Here is a 27,572-nt window from a genome sequence, read left to right as displayed (position 1 = left end):
TTATAGTCTTAATAATAATTTAATTTATTCCGTTAAATTCATGTAGATGTGTGATTAATTATTATTATTATTGCCATGCTATGTTTCAATATATTTTTATAATAATATCAATAATATTAATTAAAACTTCTATTAATATTAAGCAGCACTTCAAATACAACATAGTTACTGCATTTTCATTATCCGTTTGTGCCAATGAGTTCTATAACATTATTTATTATCAGCTATTACAGCTAATAGAGTGTAAATGTACGCTTGAATGAATTTTTTTAATTGAAAATAACCAATGGCCATGCCATTAATATTTCATTAATAAATAACATTAAAAAAATTCTTCTTTTTTATACATCTAATTATACACTTAAGTATTTTCACCATTAATTATATCAACAATTTTGATAATAAAAATTATAAAATAACAATTATATTGACAATGTTTATAATTATTCTGTACATTTAATAGGCAGTGGTATGATTCAATATTCATTAACATGTCATTATTTACAACATTTAAAAATTCTTTGTTATATATATATATATATATATATATATATATTTTTTATTTTTATATTATTTATGATTATAGGTTAGTTTTACGTTATTTATTATGAATAATAGTTATATTTTTTATGTTTATTATCTCTCAGACTATCAAAGTAATTTTTTATAACAATTGTTTCTATTGTTTGATATATAATTAATTTCATTACCTGGTATGTTTAGTCCGGTCATTGAGGTTCTCAACTAATGTCGATTAAAAAAATTTAATATTTTTAAAACAATTGTTGATAAAAATATTACTATTTATGGTTGTCATTACAAAACTACCAAAAGTCTAATAACTAACAGACTCATCATCATATCGATTTTAAATATCAAAGACTATATTATGTTTCATTCTTTTTTTTTTAATTTTAATTTCATAGAAATATGCATCATTGTTAGGTAATACTGGTTTTAAATGCATATTCAGTGTGAAAATTGAATGAAAATGGCTGATAATAGTATCAATAATACGATGCTGCCACACAAAGTATTAACTACAATCATCAGAGAATCCGAAATCCTCTGTTTGCGTGGCAGCATCTTTTCCTCACGTTATGCATATATCGTTATCGATACTTGAGTAATTCGATTCCCATGGTAATGGTGGTGTTGCTAATGATGAATTGGAACATCTTGCCATTGAGCAACGATCTATAGAGCATCGATCTACACCTGTGACGACAAGCAAAACTGTTTATTATATTGATTGTATAACAATATGAATTGTGCAATAAAAAAGAAATTCAAAAAAAGTAATACAAAATATCGGTATCATAAAAATAAATGATATACTTGATAAATTGCGAAATTCAGCTAGACCAATTTTGCTGAAAACTAAATGAGTTTTAAGTTGCGTAATTATGCGTCAAATGCAATTGGTCTTATAGATTGTATACGTTACGATCATTTTTTGTTCTCAAGATAATCGAAACGAAGAATAATTTCGAACGCACATACATACACGCAAACTTCCACTTAAGAACTGTTTAAAAGTGTGAATCAATACATTACAGAATAATAATTAGCACAATTAAGTTTACCTGACATATCAAATCCTCCAATACTACAAACGTCTAAGCCTCCAGTACTAGTAGCACAACAATTTTTTTTTGGACCCAATGGTTTTTGTCTACATAAAATCTATAAATAAATACATGAATTATTTTAAAAATTTACAATCATGTAATAATATAAAAGTTAATATTTACGTTAGTATAAATAATTTCACGAGAGATACGTCGGAAATGATTGTTGAGTAGCCAGTAAAGGAATGGATTCCAAAAGCTATTTGAAAGTGCAAGCCACGTGGCAAGGAAGTCAAGAAATGGTGGTGGTTTACTTCCGGTACATGCAACCACTACTTCCTGTATGGTCCATGGTGTAACCATTACGATAAAGCCCAGACTCATTGCTGCCATTGTTCGAGATGCCGATGTTGATAGTCGTCTCTCGTGAGCAACGAGCTATAAATGAATTACACATTATGCTTCTCATTATTTTTATTACTTAATAAAAATTAAAAAATATAACAAAATGTATTATAATGATTTTTGTCAATAAATATAGTCAAGATAAAAATACGACTATTGAAATGACAATAAAAAGAAAGATTAATTTTGAAGTATGTCTATTAGATGAAGTCTACTTTAGATTCGTGTTGACTTTGGATACTCTGTTGTTTGCATTGTCCATGTATGAATGTGTATTTTCAATGTATGTTATTAGTGATTAATACATAAGTCAGATAAATTCCAAATTACTAATCAAAGTTATTCGCAGTGAGTACAAACACTTGAAGGTGTTGAACGATTAAACCCTTGAGTACTTTTCTTTGTTTAATAATTCCAATAATTTAACGTATGATTAGAACCTGAGTAGAAATAAATCAATTTAAATTTCGGTGTGGAAATGATCAAAATGATCTAAAAATATAATTTATACTCGAATCATATATTTATGTCCATCATTACGACGATTTTGTTGAATCGATTTCAAATACTAGCTATTGACGTCATTAGAATGCATAAATCGCAAGATAATTAATAAATATAAACAACTAATTGATAAATATGCACAACTTCTATAATAATTATGCTATGCGGCTCATTCAAGGCTCACTCAAAAGATCTAAATGTCAGCGAGTTAATCGATACCATCCTCCTTTCTCCCAGTAAAGTCCGTGGTCAAAACTGCCGTATCTATCATAGTTTCCGAGTTATAGGTGTTTAAAGATCTTTTTATGGTTCGCTGTAGCATAAATCAGTTTTCCGTTAATACTTCTTTTTCTATGAGATCTGCGTAGACTATGAATATATAAATAGATTTGTGAGAGCGAGACCTTTCTTTCGTACCAATTTAATTCTTTTAATGAATCGATTCTGATTTATCCAAAAGAGATATAACAATTACTCATATAAAAATCCTACTCCCCCTGCAAAGGTATTATCAGATCAATCTCTCGTTCTCCTCTTCCTCCGCAATAAAATAAATACAGTATAAATAAAGATTTTTTTTGTGTTCAATCTCATATCAAACATTATCTACAATACATCTTTTGTTGTAGAGATCATCTGATAGTTGACATTCTTTCATAACTTCTTATTAGTACCAGTTCTACTATTGACAGATCAGAAATTATTATATTATAAAGGATGTCAGGACAATGTGTATTGAAATTCTGTCACATACTTATCAATTTTCTATTCTTTATATGACATAATTTGTATTTTTTCACATATATTTTTGTGCAATAAATAACATGTATAATTCAAGTAGTATAAAATTACTTTGGTCAGGTATTAAACACTTAAAAATAACTCCTTATAGCATAGTCTAATTTCAGTTCATTATATAATTTTTTGTATAATTACAATAGTATAGATTAATTTTTGTTAGACATCGTTAATAAATATTTTAGTGAGTAAAATTGCGTATCAAGTGAGCCTGTGCATATAATTATAATTTTCAATATATTTACATTTGAAAAATTTATTTTCCTGATAGATTTCTTAATATATTTTACACAAAAAATTTAAAAAAATGGCATAAAAAGTACAATTCATCAACAATCGATACAATTTATTGTATGCTAATGAAGTAATAAATATAATGACAATTTAATATGCACAATATAATAAAGCAGCAAAAGAAAAGTGAGATGAAGATTTTTTCTTCATTTCGTAATATTGTGACAAGAAAATTCTTATTTTTGTGATAAAAAAAAATCCCATAAAAAGGTAGACTAGTGTGAGAACAAGGAAAAGGTGAAGCTATATGAGTTGAAGGACAGAGGATTATATAGAACAAACTGATAATAATACAATCGGTGAAGTGTGAGCGACAGACAAGAGAATATCGTGAATTTTCATGAGCTTTCTGCTCTCTCTCCCTCTTTCTCTCTGTCTATCGTATTTTTTTCTCCTTTTCAGTCTATCATATTTATTTTTCTTGTCTTCGACTATTTTCATGTTGAAAATAATATATTTCTTTTCATTTTTTCATTTATTTGAAATGCATAATAAATATTTTACAAGCAATTTATTCCTTTCGCTTGACCAAAAATATGCTATTGTGTCCAAAAAAGATAAATTAATAATTCTCGCTTGTAAAGTAACAAATAATTTTTTTTTTATTGAAATATTCACTTCAACGTTAACTCTATATGTCTCTTTTACGATTATTATTTTTTAAACCATTTTTTTTCAAGAAATATCTTCTATTTTACTCCAACAAACTCAGAAAAGGCTAATCTAAATAATAAATTGAACTTTTTTTTCTTACATGCCTTTTTTATTGTAATAAAAAAATTTTTTTTTTAAACTAACAACACTACTCAAAAGCTCACATGATTGGCGATTCCAAACGCTGATTGGATATTCCATTTTGATAATCGGTTCATAAGTTATCGATTGTTAAAACACTTCTCGATGTCAAACCAATATTAAATAATACTACTAAAAATTAAAAATTAAATTCAGTTGGAATTATTTTAAACTTATCTACTGTTTTTAACAATAAAAATATCGACTCTAATGTATTGAAAATCAACCAATTTTTGAAATAAAAAAAATATTTATTTAAAATCAGATTTACTACTTACAAACTTAATAATGTAGGCAATGGAGTTTCGCGTTCATTAGTTAAGGTTTCTGTACAAGTTTGCACGGTAAGTAGAGATAAGGGGAAACTTACTAAACTTGGCCGTAACTGATAAGTTGGTCTAGAAGACAGTATAGTTAAAGTAAGTGAGTCAGTGAGTGTCTGAGATAGATTGGTCTGACGTATGAAGAATGTCAACTATCAATTCAATAGATGTAAGATAATACCATAATATTATACTTGTCAAATAATTTTTTTTCCTCAACCTATGATCTAGACATCTCATATTAGTTAGTTTAGATCATCACATACCCTTTCGATATTACCACCACTCACGACCTCTGGTGTGTTGACACAAACAACCCTCTTGAGTTGTAGTTTATTAACGTGGAAAGCTGATCCGTAACAGTACATTAAGACCATCGTCGTGGGAAAATAAAAACAGCAACAGGCTAATATTCTAATAAAAAGACAACCAAGTTAATATTACAATTATGATAATATTAAAGAATTAAAAATGTTTACAAAAGGAGAAGTTTATATGAACAATCCTAAAATTGTGGTGTTATGATTCAAGTCAATTCAAGTAGGATTAGTTTACGTAAAAGTAAATTTCATTTTTTATTAAAATGATAACCTTTATAAAGCTCTAGTACTTTCATTCCATATGGAAATAAACAGATAAAGATTCACAGCATTAAAATTCTTTGTAAATTCTTACATTGTTCTGATTTATGTTGCATAGTTTTAGAACATGCTACATGCTACAAGTACAAAGATTTCTCATATTATTATTCAACGCTCGACTATTTTATTTATATTATATAATATAAATAGTTTATAACTGAGACTAGATTTATCTTTTAGTTTTTATTGATTAAATAAAAGGTTCATAAAGACACTGTTTTAAAACAAGGATGATTAAAGTATCTAAAATGCCATCAAGGGAAGAATCTCTTTAATAATGTTCAATTAATTTTTAAAATAAATACTACTTATTTGAAAGAGATGGTGCACTGCAAAACAAAACGTGAATAATTAATTTCTCAATTCATTAATTAATTATAAATGATTGAAAAAAATGTTTTCAATTTTATTTGTATATAAAATAAGTATTATAATTCTATTCAGAAAAAATCTTTTTTTAAAAAAAAAAATTACTCATCTCTGAACACTTTGGAAAAGAAGTTTAATATTTTTGACCATTAATGTATGGGATTAATGTAAGCTGCTTAAAGAGTTATTAATATTTTTATTAAATTTATGAAAATCGTCTAAAAAAATTAACTTTACTACGAACTTTTCCTTATTATTTATAAACATTGTCATTGATAATTATTATTACTGTTATTGTTATTATTTATTCACTAATAATTATTATTCAAAATAGAATTTAATTTGTTGAATTTATCCAATTATTTAAAGTAAAATCATTAATAATTTCAAAGAGATCTATCCTACTGGTTCACCAATTGAGGTATACACCACATTTATTTACCTGTACTACTGAAAATTAACTTATAATTAAAAACCATTCAATAATGATGAAAAAAGTGTTTTGTTAGCAAAAATTTACCTAAACGACGCTCGAGCAAAAAATGGATCACAAGCCAATAGTCCAGAACTATTAAAATAATATCCTCCACTGGGCAAAACGAGACATCCAAAAATGGCCACACTAGCAATCCACGTTGTCGAGATAACTGCCATACAACCCTGTCTCATAAAATACTGAAACAATAAATTGACAAGAATTTAAAAAAAAAATTGTTAATAAAATTCACATAGCATATATACATTATTGAATAATATACATAAATATAACTGTTTTTAGTAGTCGGTGTGAAGATTGATCAAAGTTACTTAATAATTATATTTTAATTTTCGACATTGCTTGAAAAGTATAATAGAATTTCACTAGGGATTGAAGTGATACATCATTACATATTTCATCAATTAATTTAATTATTATTAAATTATTAAAGAGATGAGTGAATGAAGATGTTATGTAATAAAATGGAAATTTTTAAGAGTTTACAATGAATGTTGGATGATAGCGAAAACCAATTATTAAAAAATAATAGTAATAAAAGTTTAATAAAATGATATGTTAATTGTTGTATGCTTAATCTTTTGCCGACAATAAGAAAAATTTCATGTTCGCTTAACAATTTGAGTGTAGGGGGGGGGGCTGAGAAGCGTATCAACTTTGTATATAAAAAAATTTTCAATTTTCCAATTGACGAAAAATATAAAGAATACGAAAAAAAATATAAAATACCATTCGTTATTATTTGCTTTATTTTATTTATGTTCATGAAAGAAATAAGGATTACAGAGGGACTCCTATAATTTCGAATCACTAATTTAGATTTCCCTTTTTTTTCTTTGGCGGAGCAATCCTCCTACTCTATGGCGTTTCCCTTATTTCCTTTTTAAGCATATTTTTAGGTTATAATTACAACATGTGTAGTGAAGTTATAGAAATTTTTTTGTTGTCATTTAATGTTAATAAAATTGAAAGTATAAATAAATTGGAATAAAAATCTGCAATCTCAGACATACTACCACATTAACATGACACGACTACACCTAAAGAGAACAACGACAATTGATTAAGCCTCCTCCACTACTTACATCACGATTCCTTGGACTTAATACCGGCAAAGAGTTAATATTGCATCACATTAAACTCACATTTACTTTATTATCTATATATGTATTCGCATAGATACAAATGAATTAACACCAATTATTAATATAAAATAAAGTGGCACCACCTCTTATAACTAAGAATAAAATCTGTATATTAGGTGATTTATCACTTAAGCTATCACAATATTTTAATTCCTTAGTTTTCTATGCATATCAATGCTCATCGTGTTCTGATAGTACCTTCACCGTCCTTCTTATTGAATTAAATACAAGTAAATAAACCAAATCGCTATATTAGTAAATAAGACTGGTAGATGTTTTTTTTAGATAATTACCTAAAATAATTATTTCTTATAAAAATAACAAAGCGATGTGTTTTTCAATTTATGCGGAACAAAAATCATATAATACTTATTGCAGAATTTTTCTTTTTTGCACAATTTTATTTTTTTTTACATAAATAATTTAAATTTCAACTGGCGAACATACTAATTCTTACAATACAGTACATTTATTTTTTTAATACAAGACATGATAATGAAGTTAATTCAAGCCTAAAGACTTTACGTGCTGTTAAACATAAATTGGAATTCACTGTTAACAATCATAATAGCGGTCGAATGATCTCTCGAGAGAATACAATCTCGTGATAGGCATCAAATTGGCCGATTATCGAAGACAATCGATTGAATAACCGCAAAACAATTTTGTATCTCATGTTCCTCGTATTCTCACCGGAGATCAAACTGCCTTTTTTTTCATTTTATTTTCATTCAATTTTTTATCAATTTTTATTATTCATCAATTATGTAGTTACCTATTTATTTATTCTCACAGTTTTTTTTTTCCTAGTTTAATCAAATTTTTTACATTTTCCCAGTTTCAACTGAACTTTGATCATAAATATTTCAATAAATTTATGACGTTGAATGACACTCAACATTTTTTTTGTTGCATATTTCGACATTATTTACATTTCATTTACTTTTTTATTATTACCTATTAAATATTTTTGTTTTTGATGGATACATGTAGTTTTTTTTTTCAAAATGTTTTTTATTTGTATTTTAACTGAAGAAGTTATCCTCATGACAATTTTATTTAATATTTTTTACTTCAATTGGATATTTAGTTTCAAGAGTCTTGACATGAATACAATAATAAAAAAATAACCGAGTTTGGTACAAAAGATGTATATTTTCACATATTCATGATAACGACAATCAAAATAACATTTTATGACATATATGAAATAAACGTTGGTGGTTGTTTTGTGGCTACAAATCACGTTAATTGTGGTCAATTCAAATGTCAGTGTCCAGATTGAAATTTATTTTTTTTTATAATTAACATTTTTCTCTTGTTCTTAATTATACTTTATTTTATTTCAAACGATTTATAGTTTTTTTAACGTCAAACATTATTCAATCCAATATTTTTGATTTGAAATAAATAAAATAATTTTATAACGGATGATCGATGATGAGATATATATATATTTTTTTTATCTCCAAAGCAAACAGAAAGATTATCGAAAAATATTCAGTAGTATAACTTGATTATAATTCGACGTAAAAAATGTTACGTTTTGCACGAGTCTTTATCAATGCATAACTTGGAGTTTTATTATTAAATCTAAACAAAATTTTGTTATTTTTGGGCATTATTTACCTGTAAACAAATGCATTCAACATTGAAATTCTAGTTTCAAAAATTAAAGTATGGTAGTGTTTGAGATCGTCAATCGGGTGAACAATAGAACAAATAATATCAATTGAGTTTAGAACTGCAATGAAACAATAAATATTTACTTATCAAATTCATCATAACACGACAATAATTTTCTATAAATTTTTACTAGTCAATTTAGAGTAAAATTTACTAACCTAAACAATTAAAAATTACTAGTTACAAGTAGTAAAAAGTGCTGTGTTGGTTGGTAAAAATTTATAAATTCAGAAATTCACTTTCTATTCAATATTCAATTGCAGTATAAATATTTTTGATAGATATATATTAATTTTAAAAAAATTTGTGTTTGCCTTTTTTTGATGTTCTTGAAAATATTTTCTATTTATTTAAATAGATTTATCAGCTTTAAAAATTCCAAGAAGTCAGATTATATATTAAACTCAAATGGATGCACGACGAGCATGAGGAAATGACGGAAAAATTATCGGTTAATTATGTTCCGTTGAGGAAACTACAAACTAAATCTATTTACGTCATTTTTTTTTTTTTTTAATTTCAACAAAAAAATTATGTTATATAATAAATAATAAGTATATTGACATGTAGTTTATAATAAATGTAATAATCCCAATTTTCAACGGAAATATAAAATAACTTCCGCAGTTATTTTCTTGAAAATAAATTCTCAGTTTTTCCACTCACTTCTAATAAACACATATAAATTAATTGTTACATATGAAAATAATTCGTAAAAAAGATTTGATTTTATTTTGAGATAAAATATTTAAATTAAGTCAGCCAGCATTTTAATCCATTATTTTAATCTGTAATTAATACCTTTTTAGCTTTTAAATTTACTGATTTTAATGGTTGTCTGAACAAAACACCAGTTATTTTCTCTTAATTGATTGTATGTATTGTTAAAAATAATTCAATATTGAAGAAGAAGGAATTTATGATAAAAATAAATACCTTTTTTGAAGAATGCCGATGATAACGATGGGGATGTAACATACAAACATAACGATCGATCGCCATACAGACAAGGATAACAGCACTTTGTTGAGTAAGTGCACCACGTAAAAGTGCCTGTAATACATAAAAAGGATTTTAAAGTTAATATTGAAATATTAAAAGAAAAACATCAAAATTAAATAAAAGGATTATTTTAAATAAATATAAATGAAATAAGTTGAAAATTTTAATGTTCCAATTGGGATCTCAAATTGACTATTTAATTATTTTCTTTGAAGATTCATAATTAAATAGTGTTGTAAATCGGAAAATTACAAAATCGATATTTGTCCATTGAATGTAGTCCTTTCCATTAAATAACAAAACAGTTTTTTTCAAAAATATCTTTCAACATTAATTTTCGATACAAATTACAATTGATCGATTATTTTATGTCTATATAATATATATTATTATGTAATTATATCATTGGTATTATTAATTGGTTTTAATATTTTTAAATAAATAAATAAAAAAGACAAGTTCGAAAAGAATAATAAAATAAATAAAAAAATTTATTATTTATATATATTTTTTAATTATCTTGTATTGAATGGTTTAGATGTGTAATTAAGAAGAACTTAATACACGAAAATGGTCGATAAAATCGATATTTAATAGTTCGATTAAATGACGTTGTAATTGGATTTAGCTGATGGTTTACTTGTAGGTAGCAATAACTTTCAAGAGATCATAGATGTAGCATACATGATAGTAGAAATAGCACATACAGTATACAGTATATGTCCCAGTTTGTAAAGATATTCTAGCCACGCCTTGAAATTCGACTCTACTGGCATGTTTCATTTGATAGAATCATCTATAAATTAACCTCGTGTTGATTATAGACCGTAAGATGATAAACATTATCCTCTAAATACTCATCTAAATATTTCATCAATTCAATTAACATTTCTCACATATCACTTTTAAGTCCTACAATTTATTTCCTCATCGTCGTCCAGGTAACAATTTAAAATAATCTTACTTGAACCTTTTATCATCAGAATAATGATTTATATACCGTCAACAGTTTTGATTATCTTGTAGTGCACAAACATCCTGAATCCTCAAAGTCGACCAAAGATATATTTAGAGTCCCCAGAACCGCAAAACAAAACTTGTCAAAAAAGCCTCGGTTTACGTTACATTAAGAAAACACATTTTTATAATTTATTAATAGATTTAATTCAAACGAAATATTAAATTGGATAGGTTATCAACTTTATTTCTGAACTTTGATTGATTAAAATTTAAATAAAACCTCACACAGTTAATTGAAGCCAAGAAAAGCAATCGGATTGATTCTACAGAAAGATTGGTGCTTAGTCGGTAAAAAGACCATTGAAAATCATTATTTTTAGCACAAAAGATGAATATGAAATATTTTTAAACTGATTCAAGAAAGTTTTATATTCTTCAAAAGAGACAAAATTTTCATTTATACGATGTAGACTGATGGTAAAAAATAATTATCACTCAATTGGTAACAAAAATTATTGCAACTAATTTATTTTAATCTTTACGAATGTAACAATGCCGTAAAAGTTTCAAACAGTTGTATTATAAAAAAACCTACTATTTGGAAATGATTGTTAGTGAGTCGGTAATACAGAGCATTAATAACATTTATTGGGAACTTTTCTTATATTTCAGATGCCATCGAAGTTGAGAATAATAAATGGTTAAAATGATCGTTACTCTGTTTATGCACTTATCGTAATTTTGAATAAAGAAATACTTCAAATTAAAATAATTTCTTTTATAAGTTAAAAATAAAAAATCTACTTAAATAATAATATTGGACAAAAAACTCTACTTAATCGGCAAGGAAGATTCCAAAATGACTAAATTATGATGACAGTTAGATTATGTTGCTATATATTAAACTGTTCACTGATAATTGATGATAAATGTAAAATCGACCAGACATTTTACCGATAAAACCACACACTCACACACTATTGAGTGAAACAAGGGTGAAAGAAAAAAGATCGGAAGCTGTTTCAAGAGTCGATTCAAGGACACACTAGTTCCGTTTACCATTTAGTCGGATATCACGGATATTGGTTAAAGGTTCGCTATCTTTTATATAGAAACACACATACGTGATAATACTATTACACTTAGAGGGGTAGTATGTGTGAAATAAGCGAAAACCAGGCCAGGCTTGATATCCTGCGGAAATTCTGTGCGCAGGATTATCAGTTATTTTTATTGGCATATAGCCAAAACCTTGTCATGGTCATTCTTTAACTAATTTACCATAGTTTCAAAGAGTAATTGTCTAACATTATTAATAAAATAAAATTCTTATTTTAAAATTAAGGTTCTTGTTATCGACAGTGGTAAATTATTTTCTTTTTTAAAATAATTAATATTTATGAAATATGTTTCAAACTTACTTGAATTTGACAAACGACTTCTCCGAAAGGCCAACAGCCATAAATTGCTGGTAAAAAACCAAATGGAGTGACAAGAACACCGATAGCTAAATCATTACTAGCTAAACTAGTCAACAAATATTTTGGCTGAAACAAAAAACAGAAATATTTACAATAAATTATCATCATAAATATAAAAATGTTTTTAAACGTAAAACTTTCAATTTTTAGATATTAATTTGTTTTGGTAATTGATAAAAAAATTCGAATGAATTAAAAAAAAATATAATGATTGATGATGTCGTTGTTTATAGCGAATATGTTTTATCGATTATTTATAATAGTATTTTGTCGAATGATATGGTTAATATGAGTTTTGACAGTATTCGAAATTATTCATAGAACCGTAAAATGAATTTGTTAACCACGAATTACACATTTATAGACGTTCTTGGATAAGCTACATGAGCTTCATCCTTCATATAGTATATAGCCACTAGTGATCTTTGTCAATTTCTCTTACTGTCTCAATATCTCTCGGTGAACCAACTGAGCGCTCATGCATATGCAAATGCCAAACAGCCTAGTAAATACGTCTAGATATACCCTCTTGGTTTTCCGACTTACTAGAGCTTTCGTACGTGAGCAGTATTCTGATTATTATTAAAAGCTCATATCGTCTTCATATATGAAATTCATATTAATCAGTGTTCATTAATATTAATTTAATTATTAAAGAAAACATAAAAAATTGGGATAATTTTTGAAGCATGACTTAAGTAGTATTAATGTAATTTTTTTAGTATCTTCTAAGTAGTATCAATCAATGTTTAATCAGACATTTTTTTTTATCAAAATTGAATTTTAATTGTGCGATTAATATAATTGTTATTATTAATTTGGAAATTCTACTCAAATATCAAATTGTTTAAAGTAATTGTTTATTTAATTGTGAATTGGCATATCAGAGTACAACTTAATTTCTATATAAAAATTTATTGAGCACTTTAGGATTTTACTGAAGATATGAATGGAGATGTATATAAGTATATGACAATATAAAATTATTTTATAATTTACCTGAGCATGAATGTATTTGCTATATCGACGACTATTGATAACACAAATAACAAGTAGATTAGCACATAAAATGCCAACACTAAGGATAAGTATAAGTGCTGCTCTTATCAATTGTCCAGGTCCCGGTGTTATCCACATTAATTTTCCAGAAGCCCCAGGCCAGCAGCTACTGTTATTCAATGCCGGTGGTAACAACGTTGGTGTCTGATGTTCTAACATTCTTTAAATAACCAATACCACCAGCTGGCAATTCTATGTTAACACCCACTACGGGTGCTTTCCAAATATTTAGTAGCTATACGACGCCATTATCAACTTAATAATTGTTACTAAATTTCTTGAATTCATCATTGATTTATTGATATTTTCATCTTTCCCAAAATGCCAATCTGTTTGTCTTGGATTTGATCTCATGATGATTAAATAAATTAAATTGAATGGTGCCAGTAATGGAACTGTAATATAAAAAAAATAAATAAAAGTTTGAAAAAAAAAATTTGATCAATAAAAAAATAGTTGAATTGATTGGATGTAATGTACTTTATATTCTGTACTATGACGTTGAGTTTTCCGGCTGAATTTTCCAATGTACTCCGTTGAACCGTTTAACTTTACACCTTCGTTTAACTTTGAAACACATCTAAAGTAAAAGAGAAAGATCAATGATTAAAAATTCATTTAATTCTATTCTAAAATTACAGACATTATTACTAACTAATGATAATCCTTTTAGTAATTAAGCCATGAGATTATGCTATTTATAAGTTCAAGTAATTACATTATCTCTAACAGTGTATTTTATTCTTTTATTCAATTACTTTCAAAGTTTTATTTGACAACTTTCTGTTTTTAAAAATGAAAAATATATAATAAAAATTTTCATAAGTACAACTCGATTTTAATCGGTCATGCTTTGCGATGTTTAATTACTTGTAATTCATAAACAAACAATGAAAATTGGGTTCATAAGATTATCAATGATTTTTTACAAATTAAAATTATTGTTTTCTCAATCTACTCCTTAAAAAATAATAAGTCATCAAAATAACAATATTGTATCAATCGTAAATATTATTATATGAAAACTTATAAAAGTAATAAGTATAATTTAAACCATCTTCATTAACTCCAAATATTTTCCCTCAAGTGCCTTCCACTTGAGACATCTCGTCTTAATAAATGGAAAAATCATAACAACATAAATACTATAAATTTAATGAAGTTTAGTAGCATCTAATTTGTTAAGGGTAAGAATCAGAATAAAAATTACCGGAATTAGGTAACAAGAAGGAGAAAAAAAAGAAGAGAAAAAAAAGCGGATAAAATCTAGAACGATATCGAGGTCAACTGATTCAAGATACGAATAATGAGGGGGTAGTTAACAAGGCCGTTGGTGAAATATCTCGTCAACGAATAGTCGTCATTCGCACGACGATAATAATTAAAACTTTTCACAATTTACTGCATTTTTCGTGGTCATTAATACAAAAAAAAATCAGTCTTTTCCCTTCAATAGTTTTTTACTCATTCAATCATTTTTTTTGAATAAGTCTTTAATTTAATTTTCTACAACCCAATCATTTTCAATATTCTATTTAATATTGTATTATTAATAATATTATCATTCATTATAAAAATGGATTTTTTTTATTGTTTTCAAGTAGTATTGTTCAACATCTAGTCAAACGCTTTTTATACAAAAAAATTTCTTTGACTAGAATGTTATTATTTTAAATAAAAAATGATTATATAAAATACTGATACCCTTCAAGTAGTATATTTCAATATTTAAGCAGACAAATTAAACAAAAAATTATTTTCAAAGCTTTCTATCATTTACTTCAATCAAACCTGTAGTTTTTCATTAATACAAACCAATCAGCATAAATATTTTATCCAATATGATCGAAGTTATCATTAAATAAAGTAAATTTACTCAATCATTTTATATTTGCCCTATCTACTTTAAAACAAAATAAAGTAAGTAGATTTAAAGCTGTAGTTCTCTTTCTACACTTGAATATCGCAAATTCATGCATCGTTGGCTTGATTTTTCTGTTCATTCGTTTTCTATCCTATTCTTACTATCCTCCTTTTATCTATGATTCACTTTATCTTGTTACATCTCTTTCTTCTTTAGAAAAAAAAAAAATCATGAAGAAAATTAATGCAAAATTTGAGTTAAAAATTACTGTAATATATTATAGTGAAATAAATTTATTTTTATTTTAGAGTTTAATGCATTTTTCATAGTTTTAATTAATTTATCATGAATTAAGTACTACATTGAGTACATTTAATATTCTATTCGTACTTAAACATGTGTTGTTTAATTTAATTTATTATTTCTATATTGAAATTATTTTGTTTTAAAAGGTTTTGAAGAACTTGTCCGATATTGTGAATTTTAATTTACTAATTAATAACTTTAGTCAAAGGCTTCCCTAATTCACTCTTAAGTAATACCTAACTAATAATAATTTGAGACTTATTCAAAAGTTTGGTCAACTGTTATTAATTTAGACTACTCAAAAATACATTATTAATAAATAATTTCTATTTTTTAACAGAAGAAAACTGAAATAAAAATGAATAAAATTATTGAATTTTAAAACATTATTGATGATTTTGACCATCTAAAACACTACAATAAAACCTATTTTTAATTATCTCTTGTTTTTTTTTTTATTTATTTTTTACTATTTAGACTTTATTTTATTATTTTATTTTTTTGTCTAGTAATTAGACATTAAATATCTTCTTGAGTTACAAGTTATAGAAGACAATTACAAGAACTTATTAAAAAATTCCAAATAAAAATTGAATTATACTACTTGAAAAATACTTACATTTTAACAGAAGTTATTTCATTCAATGTTTTAATTAGCTTAGATAATACAATGAACGAAATGAGAGTACTTGTTGTTAAAAGAGAGTTAAAAATGTTTAAAATTAACAAGCAGGTTATGTGAAACTCTGGGATAATTAGATTAGTACTCTGACACCTTTCATATTACCTTAAGATAAATGTACTTTCTCAAAAGAATTAAATATTTTTATGAATTTTTAATACTCCAACGACTCCTCATGATATCACAAACTCTAAAATGTTGACAAGAGATGAGTAACAATCATACAACTTGAAGGGATTAAGTTTAAATGACTTTATTATGTGTATAACTGTCTGAGTAACCAGAACGTGAACATTGTAGACTTGAGCACGTGCAGTTGTACAGGATGCATTTAGATGGGTAAATTAAGGACTCTTTCAGAGAGCTATAAAGATAGAGAAAAAAAGGAGAGAAGAGTTGAATAATAAAAAGTAACAGTAGAGGTGGAGATTCGGTTGAGACAGTGCACAGAGTGTACAAAAATAAAAAAATTTTAACCAACTTACAAGGATTGTTAGATATAATAGCATTTGAGAGTCACCTTTTTCTGTACCTGTACACTTCCATTTACAGTTTATTCATCTTTTTTGCATACTACGAGTAGCTTTGATGGCATTTTTTTAACAAAAAAAAAACATTAAGTTAATAAATTCTCAAGTAGTTTTTAAGTAGTATCACTCAATCATTGGGCAGACATGAAATTCATAATTACTCTATGGAATATTTATAATTGTTTTCTTGATGTCGAAAAGGGATTATAATATATTTAAATTATGATTTATGTTTAGTAATTCTTTGAGTAACATAGAAAAGATTTTTTATACATTGTTTTATCTTTCTACGGAATTTATTTTTCCACAGTCAAATAAGTCAATATCAAATGACTTTTAAAAATCTAATTTTTTCATTTTAAATGTAAACTTTTCTTCCGAAACTCATCAGAGATTAAACCCGCATGAGAAAAGATTACCAACGTGACTTCCATCTTTTCCTTCTTCAACTTTTTCTTGACAAGACTGTCGAACTCGTGAAAGTCGCATCTGGAGTTGCTTTTCACCTACCAGTCATAAAAGAGGATGAAGTTAAAAAAGGCAGAAAGTAGGGAAAAATTCTCCCAACGGAGGAAGACGATCATCAATGTAGTCATATTGACTACAGAGGACGTCGAACTAACACAAAAAATATAGTCATTTGAGATTACTCCTAAAAGACCCTCTCCTCCTTTATCTAAAGCATAATGACAAGAGAAAAGGAAGTAAAAAAAAATCATAAAATTTTACTTTTTTTCCACTTTTAAGACTCAAAAGTATAAAAATGATAACGAAAGCTTTATTTTCGCACATGATCTACATTTACAGCTTTACAGGTCGCCATTGGCAACTTCCGATGGTCTAAGATGGTGATATATGGAGTCACAAAATTAGACAAAAATATATCCCATCGTAGTTAGTTCTTTTTTTTCTTTAATCTGACTCACTGACATCCGACAACCAATATAAAACGTCCAAAAAAATGCACTATCTTTTCTTTCAAGTATTCACACACTATTTTTCTCCTTTATCCATAGGATTTTTTTCTCATCCTCATGTATATACAAAAGACTTAAAGACAGCGAATAAATTACTTTTACCATTGGAAAATCCTTAGATAAAATAAAATAGGTTGATGTTGAATTTATGTATTGAAGAAAATTTGAACGTTTTTTATCGGAAGAAAATCTGGTTTGTGTAATCAATAAATTTGAGAAAAATCGATAACTACTGCTACTTGAAGAAGAATTCTCAATTTTCGAGAAATAAACGTTTTTGAGAGAAAAAAAATATTTAGTAGTATAACCTAATTTTAGTCTGACATAAATGATTTCAAGTATTGTAGTAGTCTTTAACTGTTTATAACTGAAAAATTTACTGTCAAAAAACAATTCTATTGCAGTGTGTGAAATCGTAAATCTAGTGAACGTTGAGATAAGAACAAAAATATAATTGAAAAAAATTTTTAACATAATAAATTATAGTAATAAATGTAATCAAGGCATTTTTCTTCGATTTGTCTTAAAAAAAAGTTCATCATCAATAAATTTACCATTGAAAATCTTTTTTGGGTCATTTAGAGATCATCAATAGAGTCAACTTATACTCAAACATATTAACTTTCCCTCGAAAAATTTTTATCAATGAAAAAACCGCTATTAAAATATAATAAATTCAGATAAAAAATAAATATCTCATTCTTAATCTATAAAAAAACTATTTATCTTCTATCTCAGCATCATCTCTATTGATATTCTAAAAACTTTCCCATCTGGAATGCTTCCAAAAAAAGCCACTCTAAATCAAAATCCATTAAACTATTGTCAAGATAACGTCAAATAAAATCTCATCCACATACACTTTATCATGACTTTCCAAGGGAAATTCTTAAATATATTCAAACCAAAAAACTTGTAACTTTAATCTCGACATATAATCCACCACATTCAATTTATTTTCAACAATAATATCACATAAAAATTTTACATATCTGTTTTACCGACTGAAAAAATTTATCGACCGAGTGCTGGACATTTTTTCTCTTTCACTTTAAGTTTGAAATTTATATGACTAATAAAACATTATTTGTTGAAATGCACAAACTTTTCTCTATCTCGCGCTCTTCCTTTTTTGCTTCCCCTTTTCTTTTCAGTCTATATTCCGTATTTATTCATGAGCTTAGCCTGCAAACGCCACAGTTACATGAATGTCCTTTATTCAATAGCAAAAAAAAGGAGACACAAAAAAAAAAATGTGAAATGAATAATGTTTTGACATTTATAATTTAATCTTGTTTTTCCTTTTTTTTTTCTCAACGTAAGAAACTGTGACATTTTATATAGACTTTCATGATTTATGTGATTAATTTAACTCTTTTAACCCTTTCTGTATCACTCTTTTATGTAAAAAAAAAAAAATTACTTCAGTGTTTGTCTTTATTTAAATTATTTTTTTCTCTTTTCAATTAAAAACACAAAATGTCGGTTTTCTATTCAATATCTCAAATACATTTATAAAATTTATTTTATTTGACAAAGCACACACATCTACGGTTTTTTTTTTTTTAATTTTTCCCCTATTAAAAGATAACTAAAAAAAAGTTCCTAGGAGGTATGGGGGATTTTTTAACATTTCCTTTTTTCTATTTATTTTCTTTCTTATAATTCTGCCTCGATGACATATAAGTGAATCTATCTCTTTCATTCGTTCATTCGCTATACTACGACTACTTCTACTACTATTCTTCATTTTTCTTTCATAATATTCTTTTTGCTTTCCCCCTCCCTACCCACTTCATCACCTCGCGCGCCACCTACTCTGTTACCTTACGTTCTCGCTTTTGTGTGATACCAATCTGAATAGATAAAAGATCCATTGCCAACTTGGTTATTCATGTTGAAATTATTTTTTTATAGTTTCGTTCAATTTTTCAATCGACTGTACTAACTCGAATTCACGTAGCTTTTTTTCTTCATCTTTTACTTTTCTCACTTTCTAGTATTTTTTTCTTCTTTTCTCTTGCCTTTTTTTATTCTCCGAAGCTTCTCTCCTTTACTCTCACACTTATTCGAGTTACTTTTTTTGTCCTCTCTGATTTTATTTTTTTTTTTTTGCTTTTATACCCTTCGATCTTCTATAGATAACCGAGTGTCATAAAAGATTTCTCTTGAGTTGAGAAAGTGTGTGCAAGATCTTTCTTTTTTTTTCTTTTTGTTTAACACTGAAACAAAGAGTTAATAGGGACTATGTTCATCTTTGGTCTCGTAAAAAGTAAATTTTTTTTAAAATAAGGAAAATAAAAAATTTGGAGTTTTCCAAAGTAAATTTGTATTTTAGTCAAAAAAAAATAATGTTTTAAATTCCGATATTGAGAGAATTTTTTTTTAAAGAGGCAGAAATTATTGAATACAAAACTCAGTAGTTTTGTTCAAAATAATGTTAGGTATGAAAAGAAAATTAATATTTTTGACTGTTTATGGATTCCGTAGTATATAAAAAAGAAAATAAAAAACGATGTAAAAATAAAATAAAGTAATATTAATCTCAGATAGAAGAAATTTTTTCATTTAGAACTAAAAAAAATTCAATCTCAGAAATATAAAAATAAAAAATATACGAATAGTCATGAATAAATAACTCGTTATTTAAATAATGTCTGTAGAAGGATAAAACTTATCCCATCATATCTTTCAAAGTTAGGTGAAATTATTGGAATAATTTAATAAAAATCTCTCTTAAGTTTTAGACTTTGAGTAGCCAGAGGCTAAATATGCAATTTAAAACTGTTAAACCAACCATTTTAATGCCATAGATATTTACAATAAAACATAATAATAATTTTTTATTAATTTACACAAATATGAATCATCATCCTTCAGTGATTCAATCATTTCAAGTTTTTAAATTGATCCAATATTTAGTTGAGTTTAAAGAAAAAAAGAAACTCGAAACATTTGAATGATGGTTTACATATTAGGTAAATTTATCGATCGACGAAATATAAAATTATAATAACAATTTTTGGCCTTATTCAAATATAAATAGCTCGAAGCATTTTAATTACAATATAACGATTATAATTAATTACTTGACTTAGTTAAAGGAGTTAATTTACAAATTTTTATATTGTAATTTTATGTCATTGTGTGAGGACAATACTTGTTTATAATTAATTAGAGTAGAGATTCATCAATGTGTTGTTCGTGAAATAACAACATGCAAACATGTAACGTCAATTTGTTGTGTAGAGGAGGAAACTGATATTATGAAAATTAAAAACAAAGAAACTTGATTATAATATTTATTTACACATTGAGGAAAAGGCAGGATAATAGATCATTTTTCGTTTTCACTAATTCATATTCTGTTCTATTGAATTGTCACTCTTAGAATTTTCTATTTATTGCCATGAAATTATTTTACAACAAATCCAAGGGTTGGCTAATGGAAGACACAACATGCATTCCTACCCTCAGTATGTTTTATTGTATACAGTATTGTCTGAACTAATTATATAGAATTTTTTTATTGCTTTGAAAAGTAATTAGAAAATTTTTAACAGATCTAAAAAATGTTCTTTACTCAAAGTATATTCTTTAATTAAATTTCATATTGATATTCGACTAAAATGAATTAAAAGTGAATTTTTATGCGGTACAACCTGTTTACAGTATAACATTGGTACAATATACTCTCTTCATAGAAATGGAATAATTTATTAAAGAAAAAATGACTTATCCTGTAAACAACATGGTTTTTAAGCATTCATTGTGTGATTTGAGGTGAAACAATTTTTTTTTAATGAAACAGTACACTGTATACAGCATGTACAGTATAGTTCATAGACAGTATACTCGTTCTAAGTACACGATTGTATTTACTAAAATGAGTAAATATTGAAATTAGTTTCAGATGAATTAAAAATTTTTTCAGACCCAAAGTACCGTACTTTACATGATACATACGGTATCTTCTGTCTAAACAGAATATTTTATTAATGCAAAAATTATTTTAGGAAGAATATTGATTATAAATATTCAATACGTTATTTTCTTCCATATTCACAAAAGTTACTGATAATAAAAGCATGTTTTAATTAATATATTGAAGTGGAAAAAAAAATAATTTCTAAGATCATTATAAAACAGTACTAAATTACTATTTTAATCAAAGAATTAATTCCCTAGTTATGAATAATAATCTATTAATATTCATTATTGCTCTAATAAGTACAGACTATAATTGAGTGCAATTTTAATCAAATTTATTACTATCTTTTTCATACACTAAAAATTATCACACACTCACCTGATATATTTTCTGAAATTGACAGCTCACAAAAAACATTTTCAAATTCAAAAATATTATCACTAGAAAATTACACCAACATTTTTCTTTTTTTTAAATCATATTTATGATTTTAAAAATTTGAAAAAAAAATTAATATTTTCACACTTCATTTATTAATCATTTTATAGTAACATTCACCACTATAGTCATTTTATTCTAAAATCCATCATCATTTAATGAATTATAATTTCACTAAAACTAAAAAAAAAAAAAAAACTCAAATTTTTTAACATCAAATTGAAAAAATATTTGATTTTAGAAATGGCATTTCTTTACATTTTCATTCTACTCTATTTATCACATGAGACATTTATTATAATCAAATGATTGAATCAATTAATTAAAAATTTTGTTCAACTACAGAAAAATGTAGTAAATATAACGAAAAAAATAAAAATTTTTAAATTCAATTTAATTTTAATAATGAACACAAAAAAACTATTGAGCGTAAACTGAGTTTAAATACGCGAACCAAGTGGGCAATAGGATGATGCCACCACGGAGTCTAGCGACGCACTGCATGGCTGAATATACGAGAGTTCACTTCTCACTACCTAAGTATATATATATACATAAGTAAATATATAGATGTATATATTTAGTTGTGTAGACGACGTTATACAGTCAACTATCTTTCTTCACACACTTCTACATAACACGCGCCAGTAGTAGTCTTCAGTGGGAGTTTATAGCATTTTTTAAAGAGATACGAGAGGGGGAGAGATATGAGGTAGAAGGGATGAGAGATAAAAAAATAAGAAAAAATTATAATCACGAGGGTCGAATAGTATTTTCTTATAGTTACTAGATACAGTAGTCATCTTGAAAACCTAAATTTTATTCCTCATACCTAAAATCTACTGCTTTTTTTATTGTTTCAACTTTAAGCTCTCTACTATCGTCTAATACTCTTACGTATTATTTCTTCGATACTTTTTTAAGCTCCTGTTTAGGTTTACTTTGAGATTTTTTTTCTTTAGTTTCTTTTTTTAGTAAAGGAAAAAATATCAAGATGTAAATTTACTAGAAAACCAACCATAAGTTAGAAATTTTCATCTATCATAATCATATACCATATGATCATAAATTCATAATTATATATAAAGGAAATCATAAAAATTTATCCATTTTTCGATTTTTTATGCTCAAAAAACCAGATGACCGTGAAAGTGTAGTATAATCACTGAGATTTTTTTGCCCAATTTTTCTCTGTCGATAAAATAGTGTGAAAAATGATTTTTTTTCCATTTCTCTATGATTTTGGTAAACATTTATGACATAAAATCAGTAGTAATATTTTGATATATTTACGAGACGTAAGATATTTATCGAAAATTATCTATTCTGTGCATCATTATGTTATTTTGTCAACTTAATAAGTGATAGAGTCTCGTTATTGTATAATATTCTCAATTTTATTACGCTTTATATTTTCTAATATTTTTTTAGTTGTCCAATGTGCTATTACATTACTATGATAATTACTATTTACAAAATTCATCACAAACTAAGTGGATCTTCTTTTAAAAAAGATTGATTGTTATCGATTGATTTTTTAACCTATTATTATAACGTTATAATAGAAAACAACTAGTAGTACAAGTTAAGATGAATCAGACATATGATAGAGCTGTGTTTGAAACCCAACAAATTTGGAATGTATGATTGAAAGTTGAAAGTGTGGTAGTATTTGAGATAACAAATCGGGTGATTACGATAATATTAATTATTCTAATTTAAAAAATTTTAAACATTCTCAAAATAAAGTTTAAATATAAACGACAAAATTTTCTTCTCCGTCGATAAAAGAAAATAGGAAAAAAAGTATAATTATAGATCACTTTTTATTTGAACTAAATCATATTTTATTCAATTAAGTTGTCACTTTTTTAATTTTTGATCTATTGCAAAAAAATTACATTTCAATATATTCAAGGGTTGGCTAATGGAAAACACAGCAAATTTGTAAAAAAAAAGGGTAAAAATTTTGAATTGGGGCTTCAGACCAAACACATAATTCGACGATTCTACAATTTGTACAGGATGGTTCGTCGAGGAAAAATACTCTCCTGGAACCGGGGATCGAACCCGAATCTTCCAGTTACGCGCTGGATACTCTACCAATTAAGCTATCCAAAATTCGTGCAAATTTTCCTATCAGTCGTGCCTGTACTCGTCTTTTCGTGGCTCTCTCCTCTCTCGCCGTCCCTCTTACGGTCTAAATTAAAGTATAGAACACTTTATTTCTTTTTCTCGAGACAATTGATTTGGAGCTCCAAATCTACACTTTTACCTTATTATTGAAAAATACTGGATATTGAGAATTTTTAATTAAATGAATAAACTGATTAAAATATTCATTACATCATAAATAATTTTTAATGTGCTTATTACAACATTTAAATAAAAAAATACAATTTTCTCTTTGCTAATAAATAATTTCTATATTTAATCCTCTGTACCTGACATATGATTATGATTTAAAGATAATTTTATTCAAGCATTTGAAATCGTGAATCAGGTGAATTCAAAGATAGAATCATTTATTTCAGCAGGAATCTTTTACATGTTTATTATTAGCTTCAAACTCAAGAAAAGATGGTTTAAAGTAACTTTCTTCCGAATGACATGAAAAAATAATAAATAAAATATATGACATCAAGTAATACAATTTGTGCATTAAATGCACCATACTCTAATGACACTGTTCGATTGTAATAATGTCGAACATAACCAATTGTAAGGTAGATGGAATTGGCATTCCAAGTTCTATCGTGTAGTAAGTCCTTGATCGAAAATCGGAATTCCCTGTGTTCACGATAATCCATACGTCGTATATATATATATATATATCTCTCTCAACTCGACACTGTTATTGCCTGATTACACTAATATCGATATAATCCTTACTCATTAAATTTTTCAATAAAAATTACAAAAAATTCACCACTATTCTTCATTAAAAATCACTCTCATCATTATCACACACATACATAATTGACAAAAAGCTTCTACAAATGTTAATCATGAAATAATAATTTTTTCTTTAATAAATAAATTCATGAAAAATAGTTAAGTCGTTTAAGTAGAGTTTTGGCTCAATTTGTGATGTTGAAATTTTTTTAATAATTAAAATAGGTTTGAAATAATGTTGAAAAAAAATCTCAAAAAATATTAATACCAAGTGATTTATCTATAAAAAGAATGTTTGCAAAAATTGTGAAACTATCTTAAACTTTTATTTCATTATTTTTAAATTGTCTAGAAAATGTGTTAGGGAAAATGATTTTTAAAGGGAGAAATATAGTTTTAAATGTATAAAATATACAAGAGAATAAGCTATTCTTATATCACTAGAGAATAAAAATTTATTCAGTAAATGTTCCAGTCAATGGATATAGAGGTCGGAGTGTATTCCATGATCCTTGTATAGGCGTCTGTTCTACTTTAATGTATATAATTCCTGGCACAGAATTTTGGCTCGCTTGTAATGTCCAATCAGAGAAGATTATAAGCTTTCGTAGCATCCAGTACTTTTAGTCAACCTTCTTCTCAACTACTACATCTACACACTCTCTATCTTAATACTTGGATGACTCGCCAAAATATCAACTCTAACGATGAACAAACATAAACAAAAAAAAACTTCCTGTATAACATATATTTTCGTCTATGTTTTGTGAGAAAAAAATAAAAAAATTTATTTATAAAATTTTTTGTTGTTTTTTGTTGCAATAATTAACGTAAAGGCGCCAGTGCTAGACAATGCATCAATGCTCGTTGCTTTGAGATTAGAGATGTGTTGAACTTCGGTCTTTGAAAAAAATTCGAAAATCTTTTTTGTAGGTTGAGCACAACTGATCTTCGGGACGATCGTGAATATTTTACTTAAAATGCCGAAAATTATTAGCTTCATACTATTTATTTTTAATTTAATGTGAAGTCTACTATTCTAATTGTTTTAATACTGAAATGCATCATTTTTAAGATCAAGCGAATTATAATAAAGATTTGTTTTTAGTTTTTTTTTTCAAGATAATTATCAGCATTTTTATTATGACAGTTAATTTGCATTTGTATAATAGTGTTTTCATTCTATCATATTCCGTTTTGTATTCGTTTAATTTTCCATTGGGTATAATTAACAGTGATTTATGATAATGTATTATAGTTTTTTTATCATAATAATAAACATAAAATGAAAAAGCTACAAAATTTTTTTTGCAATTTTGTTAAAATACATTTATAAATTGAAATTTTTTAACCATGATTAATAATATAATGTCCTAAAAACAACTTTATATAAAATTTTTCAAATAAATCCTCATTATGTCTGACTGAACTCAATTAATTCGACTGAAATTAATTGTTGCTTGTCATCGAAAAATTTATAAAAAATGCTTCATACTTTATTTTAGCATAAAAAATTATTATAAAGTCTATTGTAATTATAATTTAAATGATAAATGAATAAATGTCCCTAAAAATAAAAAATATAATTGATTAAAATTATAATAATTATAATAATCAATAATAAATAATAAATAAAAATGATTTGGTATAAAATCAAAGTGTTACAACATCACAGAAAATCTATTTATAATATAGAGAAATTTCCTTTTAATTAACCCTTTGTAAGAACAATATGACCCTATTCACATATTTATTAATGTATAAATAAATAACTTAAATTCAACAATATTATCCGAAAAATTTATTGTTAACATTATTATGTAGGTCTGACGAAGCTCAAATAATTCTACTTGAAAACTATTTACATTTGTTTCTCATTAGTTAACGTTAAGATTATTTAATTTTATGCTAACTATTTTCATTCATTAAACAATTTCATAAAACTCTTGTATTATTACAATTTATTGCAAAAATAAGCAAAATAAACATTTTGTCATTAAAAAACGAATTATCTATTATATATCTTATATAACATCCTATTATCTTTTATGATTTTCAATTAATCGTAATCCAGATCAATTTTCATTAATTTTTCAAGCAGATCACTAAAAAAAAAATAAATAAATAAATTGCAGGTACGAAAGAATAGTCATAAAAGAAAGTAACAGATCAGCAATCACAAAAACGACAACTAGAGATAAATGTTACGATGCAATTGTATCCAACTACGTTTAATTAACAACTATTGATCCTTTTACTAAAGAGGACGAACATTGATTAGGATTATTTAACATCTCCAATTTACGGATTGAGTGCATTATTCATTTTGATCAAACTTCACAATTTCATAATCAAACAATAATAACGATTAGAAAAAAAAAACCTTACAATTATGTACAATGTATTAGACAGCAAAAAAT

The 27,572-nt window shown here is 26.0% G+C and overlaps 1 protein-coding gene across 1 annotated transcript; it reads right to left on the bottom strand.

Annotated features, from left to right (window-relative positions):
- Nucleotides 1-592: 592 nt before the first annotated feature.
- Nucleotides 593-22,247, bottom strand: LOC118070051 (trace amine-associated receptor 9). Its single transcript, XM_035088466.1, has 10 exons — nucleotides 22,198-22,247; nucleotides 14,010-14,109; nucleotides 13,470-13,924; nucleotides 12,411-12,536; nucleotides 9,964-10,080; nucleotides 6,221-6,375; nucleotides 4,957-5,104; nucleotides 1,755-2,009; nucleotides 1,587-1,686; nucleotides 593-1,218 (listed from the first exon to the last, which is right to left on the bottom strand). The coding sequence occupies exons 3-10, from the start codon at nucleotides 13,686-13,688 to the stop codon at nucleotides 1,094-1,096; spliced, it is 1,245 nt and encodes a 414-aa protein (XP_034944357.1). The 5' UTR covers nucleotides 13,689-13,924; nucleotides 14,010-14,109; nucleotides 22,198-22,247; the 3' UTR covers nucleotides 593-1,093.
- Between the last annotated feature and the right edge of the window lie 5,325 nt (nucleotides 22,248-27,572).

Source organism: Chelonus insularis, unplaced genomic scaffold (assembly GCF_013357705.1).
Source record: "Chelonus insularis isolate UGA/USDA-ARS -01 unplaced genomic scaffold, ASM1335770v1 contig_50_pilon, whole genome shotgun sequence".
NCBI lineage: Eukaryota > Metazoa > Arthropoda > Insecta > Hymenoptera > Braconidae > Chelonus > Chelonus insularis.
This window is presented reverse-complemented; position numbering and strand designations above follow the sequence as displayed.